The sequence below is a fragment of the Notamacropus eugenii genome, chromosome 1 (genome assembly GCF_028372415.1).
Source record: "Notamacropus eugenii isolate mMacEug1 chromosome 1, mMacEug1.pri_v2, whole genome shotgun sequence".
Taxonomy (NCBI): domain Eukaryota; kingdom Metazoa; phylum Chordata; class Mammalia; order Diprotodontia; family Macropodidae; genus Notamacropus; species Notamacropus eugenii.
In genome coordinates this window covers 249,282,373-249,295,269 of record NC_092872.1, presented here as the reverse complement: position 1 = coordinate 249,295,269, position 12,897 = coordinate 249,282,373, and the positions used below count along the sequence as shown (strand labels likewise).

Below are 12,897 nucleotides of genomic sequence, written 5' to 3'. Positions count from 1 at the left end.
TTTAAAAGATCAAGGAAATTATTTTTAAGAAAAAACTATATGCTCAATTTAACAAACAAGTTTGACCAAGAAAAGAGTTGAGAAAAGAAACTTCCTTCTCTGGTTGGCAGAGGTGACAGATTACAGATGTGTACCACTGTACATCCTTTCAGACTAGATGCTTTTTCCTCTTTTTTTATTCTCTGTTTCAAGAGAAGCTCAACAGGTCAAAGATGGGAAGAGGAATATATTTGGAAATGAAAGTAATGGAAATAAAACAAAATGTTAACTTGAAAAGACTTTAGAAATCTTTTTTTAAAGACTTAAAGCAGGATAAGAAATTTCATGAAGTGCTTTACCAAGTGAAACACACTCAAGTTCTAAGATAAAAAACTGTGCAAACACTCAGGAATATCTACCTTAGGCAGCCCAATCTCAGACATTGCATTCAGCCACTGAATCACATTATCGGTATGCCGAAAGTGAAGGCCAGTTGCCTGAAACAAACAAAACAAAACACATTAAACATAATGAAGCTACACCAAGACAAATTCCAAATAAACGCTGTTCCTTCCAAAATCTCAGTTAAGAGCACCCCAAGGCCTACTTCAATTTAATTTCAAAGTGCAACATTACACATTAACTCTCTCCAGTCTATAGTCTCGTTTACATTTCAAGGAAAACAAACCAGAAAGTCTTAATTCCATTTGGTCACAACACAAGTAGTTGGTTTTCTCATATACATTTAGTCAGTAAAAGCCTTTTTACATGTGCTATTATTATGTATATACAACAGCACATTATATCCTTCCCTTCCCTCTACCTCTTAGTAGCCCTCATCTCCTGCTACTACAACTACTTATTTAGCACTTGGTACTTTTACTTCCCTCTTGCCTCTGCATTTTATGTTCCCAAGGAGATCATGAACTCCACCAGACTAGGGACCATTAAAGTAGAGGAGTGAGCAGCAGTGAAGAAAGGGCTACATTTGAAGCTAAGGAGATTAAAACCCTGAAGTCACTTCATGTTCCAAAGTCTCATTTTTCTGATCTGTAAAGTAGGGATACCTATATATTTTCAATGGATCCAGTCAGCATAATTTCATGATTTGATCCACTTTTTTTCAGAAGCATGTGTGTAGGAGCAAAAGAGGGAGATGGTACAGGTGATATAAGGCTGAGGCTTGGCAAGGTGTGATCAGTAATACTGATAAGGAAATAAGAGACTCAAGAGAGGAAGATAGTAGAGAGCAGTGAAGTCAAACGCAAATAGAAAAGGAGGCAATACATTCCACAGAATGCTACCTTGCAGGTCACAGACTGACTTAGCTTTCAAATGTAATGTTTTGTTAGATATTTCCCAACTACATTTTAATCTGGCTCCAGCTACACTTGGGAGCATCTTGGGTCATGTGTTTGACGCCTCTGGTATAGACGGCAGTTCAGCAATTCTTCTGTAGTAGACCTTGTACCCCAGACTTAGAACTAGAGAGGTCATCTGGGCCAATCCCCCCATTTTACAGATAAGGAAAAGGAGGCCACAAGAGGTGAAGTGATCAGCCTAAGGTCACAATTCTCTTTCTTGGCAGAGTTCGCATTTGAATCTAGGTTCTTACTGAAGAATCAAGAGCTCTTTCCCCCACCTTCTGCTGCCTGCCTCAAGCATTTTTCCCATCTTCCTGAAGAACCCAGCACAGTGCTCTGTATCAGGAAGGGCTTCAGGAGCTAGTGCATCCCCGTTGGAGTGCCCTCCTAGACTGAGTTTCCTTTGGATTTTATGGGTAACTCTATGGGTCTATGCTCCTTACAATAAGACTCATAAGCCCCTACCAGTGTTCTTCCCATTAATAATCTGCCAGTAGACACCATTAGCTATTAGAAAGACATTTACATGGACAGCAAACTGCTTCTTTCCTCAAGTGACTGTGTCACTCATTATCTGTGACTGACAAAGTACCATTATCCTGTCCCTTCCATATCTCAGGGTTTAGGAACCCAGTGCCCCCGCAATGTGGAAAATCTTCATAAAATTTTTTAGCCCTCTTTTCATATCAGAGAAGTCTGAATATTTTTTCTTTTATGAGATGTTTACAATATCTTATTGTACATACGTTTTATGCATTTCTGAGTTTCTAAACTTTTTCTGTGTCATCTGCTGGCCTGCACATATTGTCTGTGGCTTCTGCAAAAAAAATCCCATTTCTTATGCCAACTCACAGTATATCAATATGGAAGGGATAACTATATATTTCTCTGCTACCTCAACTCAAATTCTTTCACTAAATGATTCTCCAACTGTTCAATAGAGTATTTTCCTCTATGCAAGTTGCTGATAGAGAGAACTGGTTTGAAAGCCTAACTTTTTCCATTAGCTACTTCCCAGCCTGGACTCTTCTAAAATTGTAACTCTGTCCCTAAAGCTTAGCTATTTTAAGTTCTGCTACTCCAGTAAGATTACTCTTTAATTCCTTCAAAGAAGGAATCTTAACATATCAGGACACAGATAGTTCTTTAGTTAGTTTAACAACTTAATAGCATGTAATTACATGGTAACATTCCCCTCCAACTCCAGAAGGTCATTGGTCAAAATTAACTCCCTTACAAATGAATATCCACATTTCTCAATTCAGATTACCATCAGTCACTCTAGCCTTCTCTTTATCAAGTCTATAGGCATTTTTAAGCCTAGAAAATAAGAAATTCACACCTTGTATCTGGTCTGCTCCCGATCATAAATCTTCTTCAGGGACACCACTTTGGGTGAAAAGAAGTTTCCAAGTTTGGCCAGGTAAACTCCATTCCTTAGACCCTCCTCTAATTCTGTAGTAGGAGGCAGCTCTTCATTGAGACAAGCCTCCATCCACCTGCACAAAAAAAAAAAAAAGGACATAAAATAAAAGATGAACTTTTGAGTTTTTCTTTAAGATTTTAAGGATCATTTCATTATTTCACGGGAAAGGTTAGGATTAGTCCAAGTAATAATTAAAGATTAAAGATGTTGCTGAGGTTAAAAATACAGTGTTTTTCTGAACTTGTGTTTTAAAGTTACTTTCTTTTTCTCTTTTTGGTTAAAAGAATAAATGAAAAGTTAACTGTTACAGCTGAAATGCAGAAGGTAGTAAGAAAGTCCTCATCCCAACTGCCAAATGCCATGACTTTTTCTCAGTACTCACTCAATACTGTACTGACCATCAGTAGTCAGCTCTCCTCCCACACCATTTTCCTCTGGATCATCTTCCTGCTTGATCTCTTGGTCTGTGAGCCCCTTCTTAGATTCCTTTGCAGGATTATCATCTATGTTCTATCCAGGGGCATCTCCCAAAACTTTGTCCTGGGCCCCTTCTCTTTTCCCTTTATGCTATTGTCCTAGGTAATCTTATCCATTCCTAGTTCAGTTATCATCTAGATTCAGAAGATAACCAGATCTATGTGCATATCCAGCCCTAACTCCTCTCCTGAGTACCCATCCTGTATCATCAACTATCTTTGAGCTATTTCAAACTGGATGTCCCCTGGGCATTTCAAACTCAACACATTCAAACTGAATTCATTATTTGCTCCAAACCCTCCTCTCATCTCCCACCTTTCCTATTACTATCCAGAGTACCAACAGCTTCCTAACTACCCAGGCTCACAATCTCAATGTCAAATCTTATCATTTCTACCTTCACAGCACTTCTCATATACCTAAGTTCAGGCAGCTGGGTGACACAATGGATAGGGCTCTGGGCCTGGAGTCAGGAAGACCAGAGCTAAAATCTGCATTCAGTCTCTTACTAGCAGTATAACCCTGGGCAAGTCATTTAACCTCTGTCTGCCTCAGTTTCCTCAACTGTAAAATAGGGACCATAATACTGCCTACCTCACCTGTTTTGGGGGACCAAATCAGATATTTGTGAAGTGCTTAGTACATGCCTCACACACAGTCTGCACATTTAATAAATGCTTATTTCCTTGCCTTCCCCCTCATAAACATCTCTATCACTCCACTTACCCCATCACTGACATCAGGCCTCCATCACCTCTAGCTTGGACTACTGTAGCAGCCTCCTAATTTGTCTCAAATCTCTCCCCACTCCAATTCACCATCCAAAGCTGTCAAAGCCATGTTCCTAAAGTGCAGGTTTGACCATGTCATGGCTTGTTTAGGATTAAATGTTCAGTTCTCTGTTTGGCATTCAAAGTTTTGCTGTGACTTCCTTCTCCCTCCCATCCCTTACATACAACTCTCCACTTCCAGTCTCCAGGCCTCTGTACTGCCTGAACCACACAACAGCCCGAAGCCCTCTCTTGGGATCCCTATCTCATTTCCGCATTTAGTACCACAGCAGCCATCTACATGAGGTCTCCCCTGACCTTCCCCGAAGCCCATGTGCTTCCTCCCTAAACTCCCTTGTATTTATTTACAGAAATATATTCTACACTGATTTGTAGAGATACAGGCTGCTTTCAAGGCATGAGAGTCTTTGTGACCTCTGGGCCTAGCATAGGGTCTGACGCAGAACAGGTGCCTAATAAATACTTGTTGATCAACTGATTCCAAATTATTAGTCTTGGTTAGTACCTGAAGATACAAAAATGAAATTAAAATAGTTCTTAGCTTCAAAGCGCTCATAACTGTACTTAACACTAAACATAAACAGAAATTGTAACCTTTTTTGCCTGAGCTCTTTAAACCTTGATATATCTTAAAAATTATCTGCATATGGGTTTCTTTTTCCAAAACACAAAAAGGACTCTGCTTTTCTCTACCCAGATGGCCACATGCGTCACAACTAATATTTCTTCTCCTGCATCCCCAGGTAGAAATCCTTGTCAAAGCACTGATACTCAAATCAAATGGCTTAGGCAAGATTTTCCTTCTTTGTTCAACTGATCAAAAATAAAATTTTTAAGAAAGTAAAGGCTTAGCCCCGCCCATCCTAACCTTCAGCAAGACAAAGAAATGACTGATCAGAGAAAGCTACCAGTGAAGAGAGAAAACAAGCCAAGCCCAGAAGCAGAAACTCAAAAATGAAGGACTGGAATGTGAACTGGGGGCTAAGGAGAAGAAACCAGTGTAACAAGTTCTGAAAAACATGTGATGAATGAAAGTGGTTTCCCAGTTTCATGCAATCCAGAAAGGGAACGGACCAATGCCGGAAATGCCCATTCCAAACCACTAAGATTCAGTTCCTCCTGCAACAATCCTGCTGCTTGCCTTTTCTCTCATCTAGGGTGAATGAATAATGGAACATCTTGAGATCTTTAAGTTTCCTGTTTGGCCCAATTTCCTATACTATACAGCCTGAGTAATTTGTTAGCAATTCTTTAAAAGAAGCTATTATCTATGTTTAAACATAACCAACCTAAATTTTCAGTCTGAAGAAGAGAAATATCAAAGAAGTAGGAAAAATTCATCTTCCTTCCTCCCTAACAGATTTACCCAAATACAGACACACTCCTGTATAAACTAAACTGGATAGGATTTATCAATCCATTTGCACTAAATCTGATTAAGCATAACCAAGTTCCAAAAAGGGTGATTATGGTTCCATAAATATCTATTAATTTCAACCAGCATTTTCTAGATCCTCAAATTTAAGAGTCTGGGAAAGGAAGCGATAGCTTCAAATACACAGCATTCGTAACTGAATCCATTTTATGTTTGCCAGTAGCTAAAGTAGTATATTGCAGAGCATACAATAAACTTTTAACCATTAAAGAAAAACTCTCCCAAACTATATTGGACTTAAGTCTATCAATCCTCCCTCCCTGAGCTCTCTACAGCTATAACCTACTAAATAGCTAGCAATGAGTAGTTTTTATTGGATTTGGGGAGGCGAGGATTGGAAGGGAGGAGACAGAAATTGTGAACCACAAGGGTGTGGCAATAGGTGAACTTGCTACGCTGGGGAAATGGCCATATAATTCATTCCACAAGGAGCAGCCCATACACCAGTGCTGGTCAAAATCTAAATTTTTACAGACAATTACACGTCAAAGTCCTCAGTCAGACTTAAGCCCAAGCCACAGTTAGGACAGTACAACGTAAAAAAAACATGGATTTGTAGTAGAGGGGCCGCAGTTTAAATCTTCCTTCTGCTACTTACTACTTATCTAACTTTGGTTAAATCACAACTTCTTTAGGTCTCAGTTTCCTCATATGTAAAATGAGTGGATTGGCCTAAACTGACCTCTAAATTCCCTTCTAGTTCTACATCTATGATCTTACATATAATAAAAGTTTTCTGTTTTTCTAATACTATTATTTAATAATAATGGTGATGAAAGCTAGCTTTTTTATAATGCTTTAAGGTTTGCAAAAATATCTCATTTGATCCTCACAACCACCCTGGGAGTTAGGTGCTATTATCCTCATTCTACAGTTAAGGAAACTGAGGCAGGCAGAGATGAAGTGACAACTCAAGTTTTGAGGCCAAATCTGAAACCAGGTCTTCCTGACTCCAGGGGCAGTGCTTGACCCACTGTGCCACCTAGCACAGCTGACTTACTGTGCACCTAAAATCCTGATTCTTAACAGTTTCCCAAACTGAAAAAAACAATCAATAAGAAGCAAAGACTATTCATTCACTTCTACAAACATTTACTGACTGCTTTCGATGCACAAAAAGCCCAGGTTGAGGCAGAGACAAAGAAAATTTCAGCTACAGCCCTCAAAGCATTTATAATCCAGATTTCTATTGTTTGGTTGATTGGTTGGTTGGGGGAGAAGGGTAGAGGAGAGAAGAAAGGAAGAAGGATTGTCTTTCTTTGTATACCCAGCACTTAGTAAAGTGCCTAGCACACAGTGTTTAATAAATGCTGGTTGAGTGACAACTGATTGACAGTACCATCAAAATCCCAGTTCAGATCTCCTTAACTAACTACTCTGTAAGATGTCATTTCGATAGCCCCAAAATCTTATGAGGTATTTTAACAAGTGAGTTCCCAGAAACTGACCCCCTTTTAGAAAGATGACATTTCTTGACACCTCCCCACCCCTTTCCCTTTATCATTATTCTAATATTTCTCCTACCTCTGTAAAAGTATAAAAATCTATTTCATCAAGCTAAATCCTCTGCTCCCTAGCCTACAAATAAATGTTGTAGCTTATTTAGTAAATCCTTCCCAGGGTAAAAATACTGTAATCTTTTTAAATGTGTGTGTGCACACACACAAGCAACAGTTAATCCATACCTGGGTCAAATACAATGAACAACGTTCCTATCCCATCTTGAGTCAATAGTATACATCATTCTCATTTATACATTGGATCACATTCCTTCAAGATTAAAAAAAAACAAAAGCCCTCTGCTTTCTCTCTATCCTAAAAAGACGAATAGGGGTCCTACTTCCCCATACCGCATTTTTATCTCCGAACTTAATACACTGTATGTTTACAAGGGTTAATCTGTTTTAAAGCAGGAAGGAATCTTCCTAGACAGGAAGATTCAATATAACCAAATAATTTATCCAAAACAAAAAATTTGTCATGGCCTTAAAAAAAATAACCGGGTCCCACTTATTCAGAGATCAAACACTGCTTGCAAGTTCAATGATTAGCAATATAGTCAAGAACTAAGAAGTATATGCACCCTGTGCATGGGCAGGCACATAGACAGATCAGCCATAAATTCAAGATTCTGAAACCTAGATGAGACTAGACATCTAAGGCCCATACCCAAACTCACTGCATACAAAGGCAGCAAGCAGATCAGAAGTGGACATGGAGTAGCAAGAAGGGATGGCAGAGGAAGAGAAGTATAAGAAGCATCCTAAAAACACTCTCAGCGCAAAGCATTTAGGAACATTTCTGTTAAGAGATGAAGGCTGCTGTATCCCTCCTCTCCTACTGGACAGCAGGAGGACTGATAAGGTAACACTTTCCTACCCTCCTATCATGGAAAGGCTGACCAGTTCAGAGTCAGAGAAGCAGCATTTGAACCTGCCCTTTAGTGCCTTCGACTTAGGATAAATTCTTTCACCTCTATAGTCTTTATTTTCTCAACTGTAAAATGAGAGAACTGGACTAGATGATGTCTGAGGTCCCTTCCAGGTGGAAATCTATGACCTGTATGAGTAGGGATTGCTACGAACAGTCTCCTCAGGGCTGGTTCCTTGTGAAGAGAGGGCTATATGCAGACCAATATTGGAAAGTGACAGAAATGGGGTTAAAAGTAAAGTATCGATACATTTTTAGAGTACATGGAGAACAACTAGGTGGTACAGTGGATAGAGCACCAATGCAGAAGTCAGGAGGACCTGAGTTCAAATCTCACTTGATACTCACTAGCTGTGTGACCTTGGGCAAGATACTTAAGCTCAATTGTCTCATCCTGGGTCATCTCCAGTCATCCTGATGAATATCTGGTCACTGGATTCAGATGGCTCTGGAGGAGAAGTGAGGCTGGTGACCTGTACAGCCCTCCCTCACTCAAAATAAAGTCAAGTGCAAGTCATGTCATTATTTCTCTGATGGCATGGTATTCTTCAGCAATAAGGAACAAACACACATGGAGAACACCACAATGAGGTCCTCAAGGGCCTCCTTCTCTCCTTGGACACTGTCCCCACCCTGGTGCAGGTGCCTCTCTCCTCTGATCTGAACTGATGCAATCACCTTCTGGGGGCTCTGCCTGCCTCCAGCCTCTCTCCCCACTGCAGGCCATCCTCCATTCAGCAGTCCAGCTGATCTTCCTAACATCAGCACACTTCTTAGCACAGCACTCTCCCATTTAATCAACTGCAGTGGTTCCCTAAGCCCTCCAGGATCATAAGGAAATTGCTCTTTTTGGTATTCAAAGTCCTTCGCAAACTGGTCCCTCCCCTCCCTTTCCAACATTCTTACACCTTACTCCCACCAGGCCTCAGATCCAGGGACAGTGGCATCCTTGCTGTTTCTCAAGATGCTCTGAGGCTTGCCTCAGCTATTTTTACTACTGTCTCCTCTACCTGGAATTCTCTCCTCCATCTCCTGACTCCCCTGACCTCCTTCACATCCCAGATAAAAGCCCATCTTTAAAAAAAAAAAAAAAAGCCTTTCCTGATCTCCCTTAATGCTAACGTGAACACCTCATACTCTGATAGCACCTTTCCTTGCAAGTATAGATTTCACAAAATAAAAGAAGAAAGTGTTACTAGACCGAAAATAAATTGGAAACCAGACTCCTTAGAAGACAGCAACTACCTCCCAAGATCCAAAGGGCTCCTCAGCCATTTATCACCCTTTCCTGAGATCCCCAGCGCCCATTCCCTTCCAGAGTTCCCTCCTGCAGTCATCCACTGGCTCCTGAGACAACTGAGCAGCAATAAGCAAGCACTGCTTTCAGGCAAAGACAAAACCCAAATGCATTTCTGTTATTTCAACCGTCTGATGACAGAGCTCCAGATTAGGGACTACCTCTCCTAGGGGCTACGTCCCACAGCCATGATTGCTGGAAAACTGCAGCTTCTCAAATGCTTAACCAAGGAACAGAAGAACCATCTCCAACTTCAAGGCAGGTCCCTGGTATTCATTTCAGGTTCGGAGAGAGTGACTACAATCAATGTTTTTCTCTCTCTCTGTGACACCTGCAAGAGGCTGTCACTTACCCAAGAGGCACCCTCCTCATCAGCAGTCAATCCAGCACACCAATTTCTCCCAAATTATTGCTCAAAAAAGCTGAAGAATCCCTAACGACTACTGGGTGAGATGATTTAAATCATTCTAGCATGCAGATGAGGGAAGCTATTATTCTCCAAATCTTCTAACATATTCAAATGACGCTCAAGTGACAAAATACACTATAAGAAGAAAAAATGGGAGAGAAAGTCTGAGCTTTACAGAAAATACCTTCTCACATTTTCATCCTGATGGAAGTTTACAAAATACTCCACATAATTATCTCATCTGATCCCCACATTAATCCTGCAAGGTCATTGAATTTCCAAGTAAGAAGGGATCTCTAGTCCAACCAATGCCAGCAAAAGAAAATATCCCTTTCGCCATAAAAAGCATCTAATCTTTTCGTGAAGAGCTAAGCACCCACTGTCTTCCAAAGCAGTCCATTCCACTTCTGGATAGTTCTAATTGTTAGGAAATGGTTCCTCGTATCAAGCCTATATTTGTATCTTTGCAACTTCAACCCATTCCTAATTATGCCTTCTGGGGTACCTTAACCCTTCAAATACATGGAACATCCCTCTGAGTCTTCCCTTCTCCAGATTAAACACCTACAGTTCCTCCAACCAATCCCCAATGTCATAAACTCCAAGTCCTTCACAATCCTGTATAGTCTCCTCTCTCCATCTTGTCAATGTTCTTTCTAAAATATGGTGCCCAAATTGAAACGGCCTGAGTAGGGCAGATTACTGTCTCCTTAATCCCAGAGGCTAAGCCTTTCAATGGAGTCCAAGACTACATTAGTCTCTGGAGCTGTGATACCATGTTATTAACTTATATTGAGTTTAAAATCCACTGAAACACCAAAGTTTTTTTCAGAAAGACTACTAAATAACTATACTCTCAATGTTATAATCAACTTCCCAAGTAATAAGACTTTATTCCTATTAAATTTTATCTTATTCCATTTGACCCAAACTGGTCTGTCAACCAGCACATTTAGTTACTGCTCTCTCCTCTGTATCACATGCAACTCTGATACACATGCCTTTATCCAAACCATCACTAAAAAATGTTAAGTATCACAAGAGTCAATCACAAATCTACTGGGCACTCCACTAAAAAGTTCCTTCCAAACTAAAGTCAACATCAATGATTACTCTTCAGTTCTATCCACTAAACCAATATCTAGTCCACATCTTGCTATTTCTTCCACAAGAACAGCATGACAGACTTTGAGAAATGCTTTGAGAAAATCTAGGTAAACTACAACATTCCCCTGATCTATCAGCTTATTAATAACTCTATCAAAAAAGGAAGCAAGGTTAGTCTAGCTATTTTTTGGTAAATCCATTCTAAATCTTTGTGAAAGCAATTTCCTTTTCTAGATGTTCACTAACCATCTCTTTAATAACATATTCTAGAATTGTGTCAGGAATCAAAGCCAAGGTCATTGGCCAAGAATTACCTATCTCCATTTCACTTACTTTAAAAAAAAAAAAAAGCACAATATTTTTTCTTTCCTAGTCCTTTGATCTCTCTTGTTCTCTACAATCTTTCATATGTTACTGAGAATGGTTCAGCAATCCCAAACCAGTTCTCCCAACAGCTGATGATGTAGTTTATCTGGATAAGGGGATGAGGCATCAAGGGAAGCAAGATGTTCTCTTAATCGCTGCTTGGCCAGCTAGTCTTTTTTTGTTCCGTCCTTCCCAGACCCAAGGCATTCTCCTTGGCAGAAAAAAAAAAGCACAGAATTAAGCTAAGAATTGAGCCACTTTTCTGCCAGTATCTCATCATCCCAAAGCAACAACTCTATCCCATCTTTAATCCTCTATTCCCCAAAATATACATATTTCTTTTGCTCAAAGGGCAACCTAGGATGAAGTACAAATTCCTCAGCCTGACATTTAAAGCCCTCCACAATCTGGTCCCAAACTACTTTTTCAGCCCCATTTCACATTATTTCCCTTCAAGTACTCTACGTTCCAGGTAAACTGGCTACTCAACATTCCATTCCTCACCCCCTACATGTAAATAGGATGCATTCTCCTCCCGGCCTGGAATGCTCTCTATCCTTACCTCTTACCCTCAAGACTCAGACCAAGTGTCATCTCTTTCACAGAATCCCCTGATGCCCCTCAGTTGTCCTCCCTCTCTCCCTTCTTTAAATTACCTTGCCCTTACATCCTTGTGTTATCAGCTGGATATAAAGGTAGAATAAAAGCTCCTTGAAAACAGTGACTGTTTCAGTTGTCTCTATATCACAAGCACCTAGCACATTTTCAAAGACCTGTGATTCCATGAAAGTAAAGAATATCATGTGCGAAAACTCCCTCTGCCAAAGCATGTCAGAAAACCATGTGCCACTCAGAGAATCACCTGGAAGGCTGACAACATAAAGGACCTATCTGCCACAGGCAGGACTTGACCCAATGGTCTTCCTCACGTTGGACTCTGCCTCTCTTCACTACTCCTGCTGACCTTGCCTTGCACACAGATAGTACTGAAGTGTTTGCTGAACTGAACTGTCTACATCCTTGTAGAAAAATCTTCCATAGAAGATCCACTCAGATAATTAAATATATTCCTCTAGTTCCTACAGATACCAGGGTAACACAAAGGCTGTTGGTCCATTGATTAAACCCTCATTCCCAATCTTGACTGGCCCACCTCCTTTTCCCATCATCCACTTCCTCAATATTATCTATTGCATGACTTATGTTCAAGTCATTATTGGAAATTTGCTGCAACTTCCATTCACAAGTCTTTGAAATGACCATTCTTAATGATATTACCATGTAATCTTTTCCATTTCTTAGGAAATGTTCCCCTCCATAAAATATCTTAAAAATTGATCCCTGGATGATTTTAAAACCTTCTCACCTTCAGCATCTATTTCTTTTTTATGTATTTTGTCAGGTCCAACTAACATTCTTGACTATCTTTTTAAATGTCACTTTCACTTCCTCATATTAGGTACTATGCTTTGGAAAGACCAAATTCCACTGTCATCAATGATGAGAATAGCTTGCTAGAGAAATGCTGGCAAATCTGTTCCATTTCACATCTGTCCCTTGTCCACCTTCCAGTTTCATCCTGGTTTGGTTCAATCTCATATCAAGTTTTCTAAAAGATCATTTTCCCTCCGACTTCTTTTCACTGGTTTGTTAAAAACCATCAAAATACTCCAGGAGCAAAAAGGAACTCACGGTAAATTCGGGAGTAGTAGAGGCCACAGCACAGTGGAGCAAAGGAGATTTCTGTTCCAGAGGGACCTGCAAATCTCTCGCAAAAGGTCCGTCGCGCTGCGGATGCGGAGCCCAGCCCAGCCCT

The 12,897-nt window shown here is 40.2% G+C and overlaps 1 protein-coding gene across 1 annotated transcript in view; it reads right to left on the bottom strand.

Moving 5' to 3' along the window:
- The window catches only part of IQGAP1 (IQ motif containing GTPase activating protein 1), a 115,690-nt gene that overhangs the window by 85,522 nt on the left and 17,271 nt on the right, over positions 1 to 12,897 (bottom strand). Inside the window, exons 3-4 of the mRNA XM_072628492.1 lie at positions 2,686 to 2,842; positions 399 to 476 (exon numbers count right to left, since the gene is read on the bottom strand). Coding sequence (XP_072484593.1) covers positions 399 to 476; positions 2,686 to 2,842 — 235 coding nt within the window. The remainder of the gene's footprint in view (positions 1 to 398; positions 477 to 2,685; positions 2,843 to 12,897) is intronic.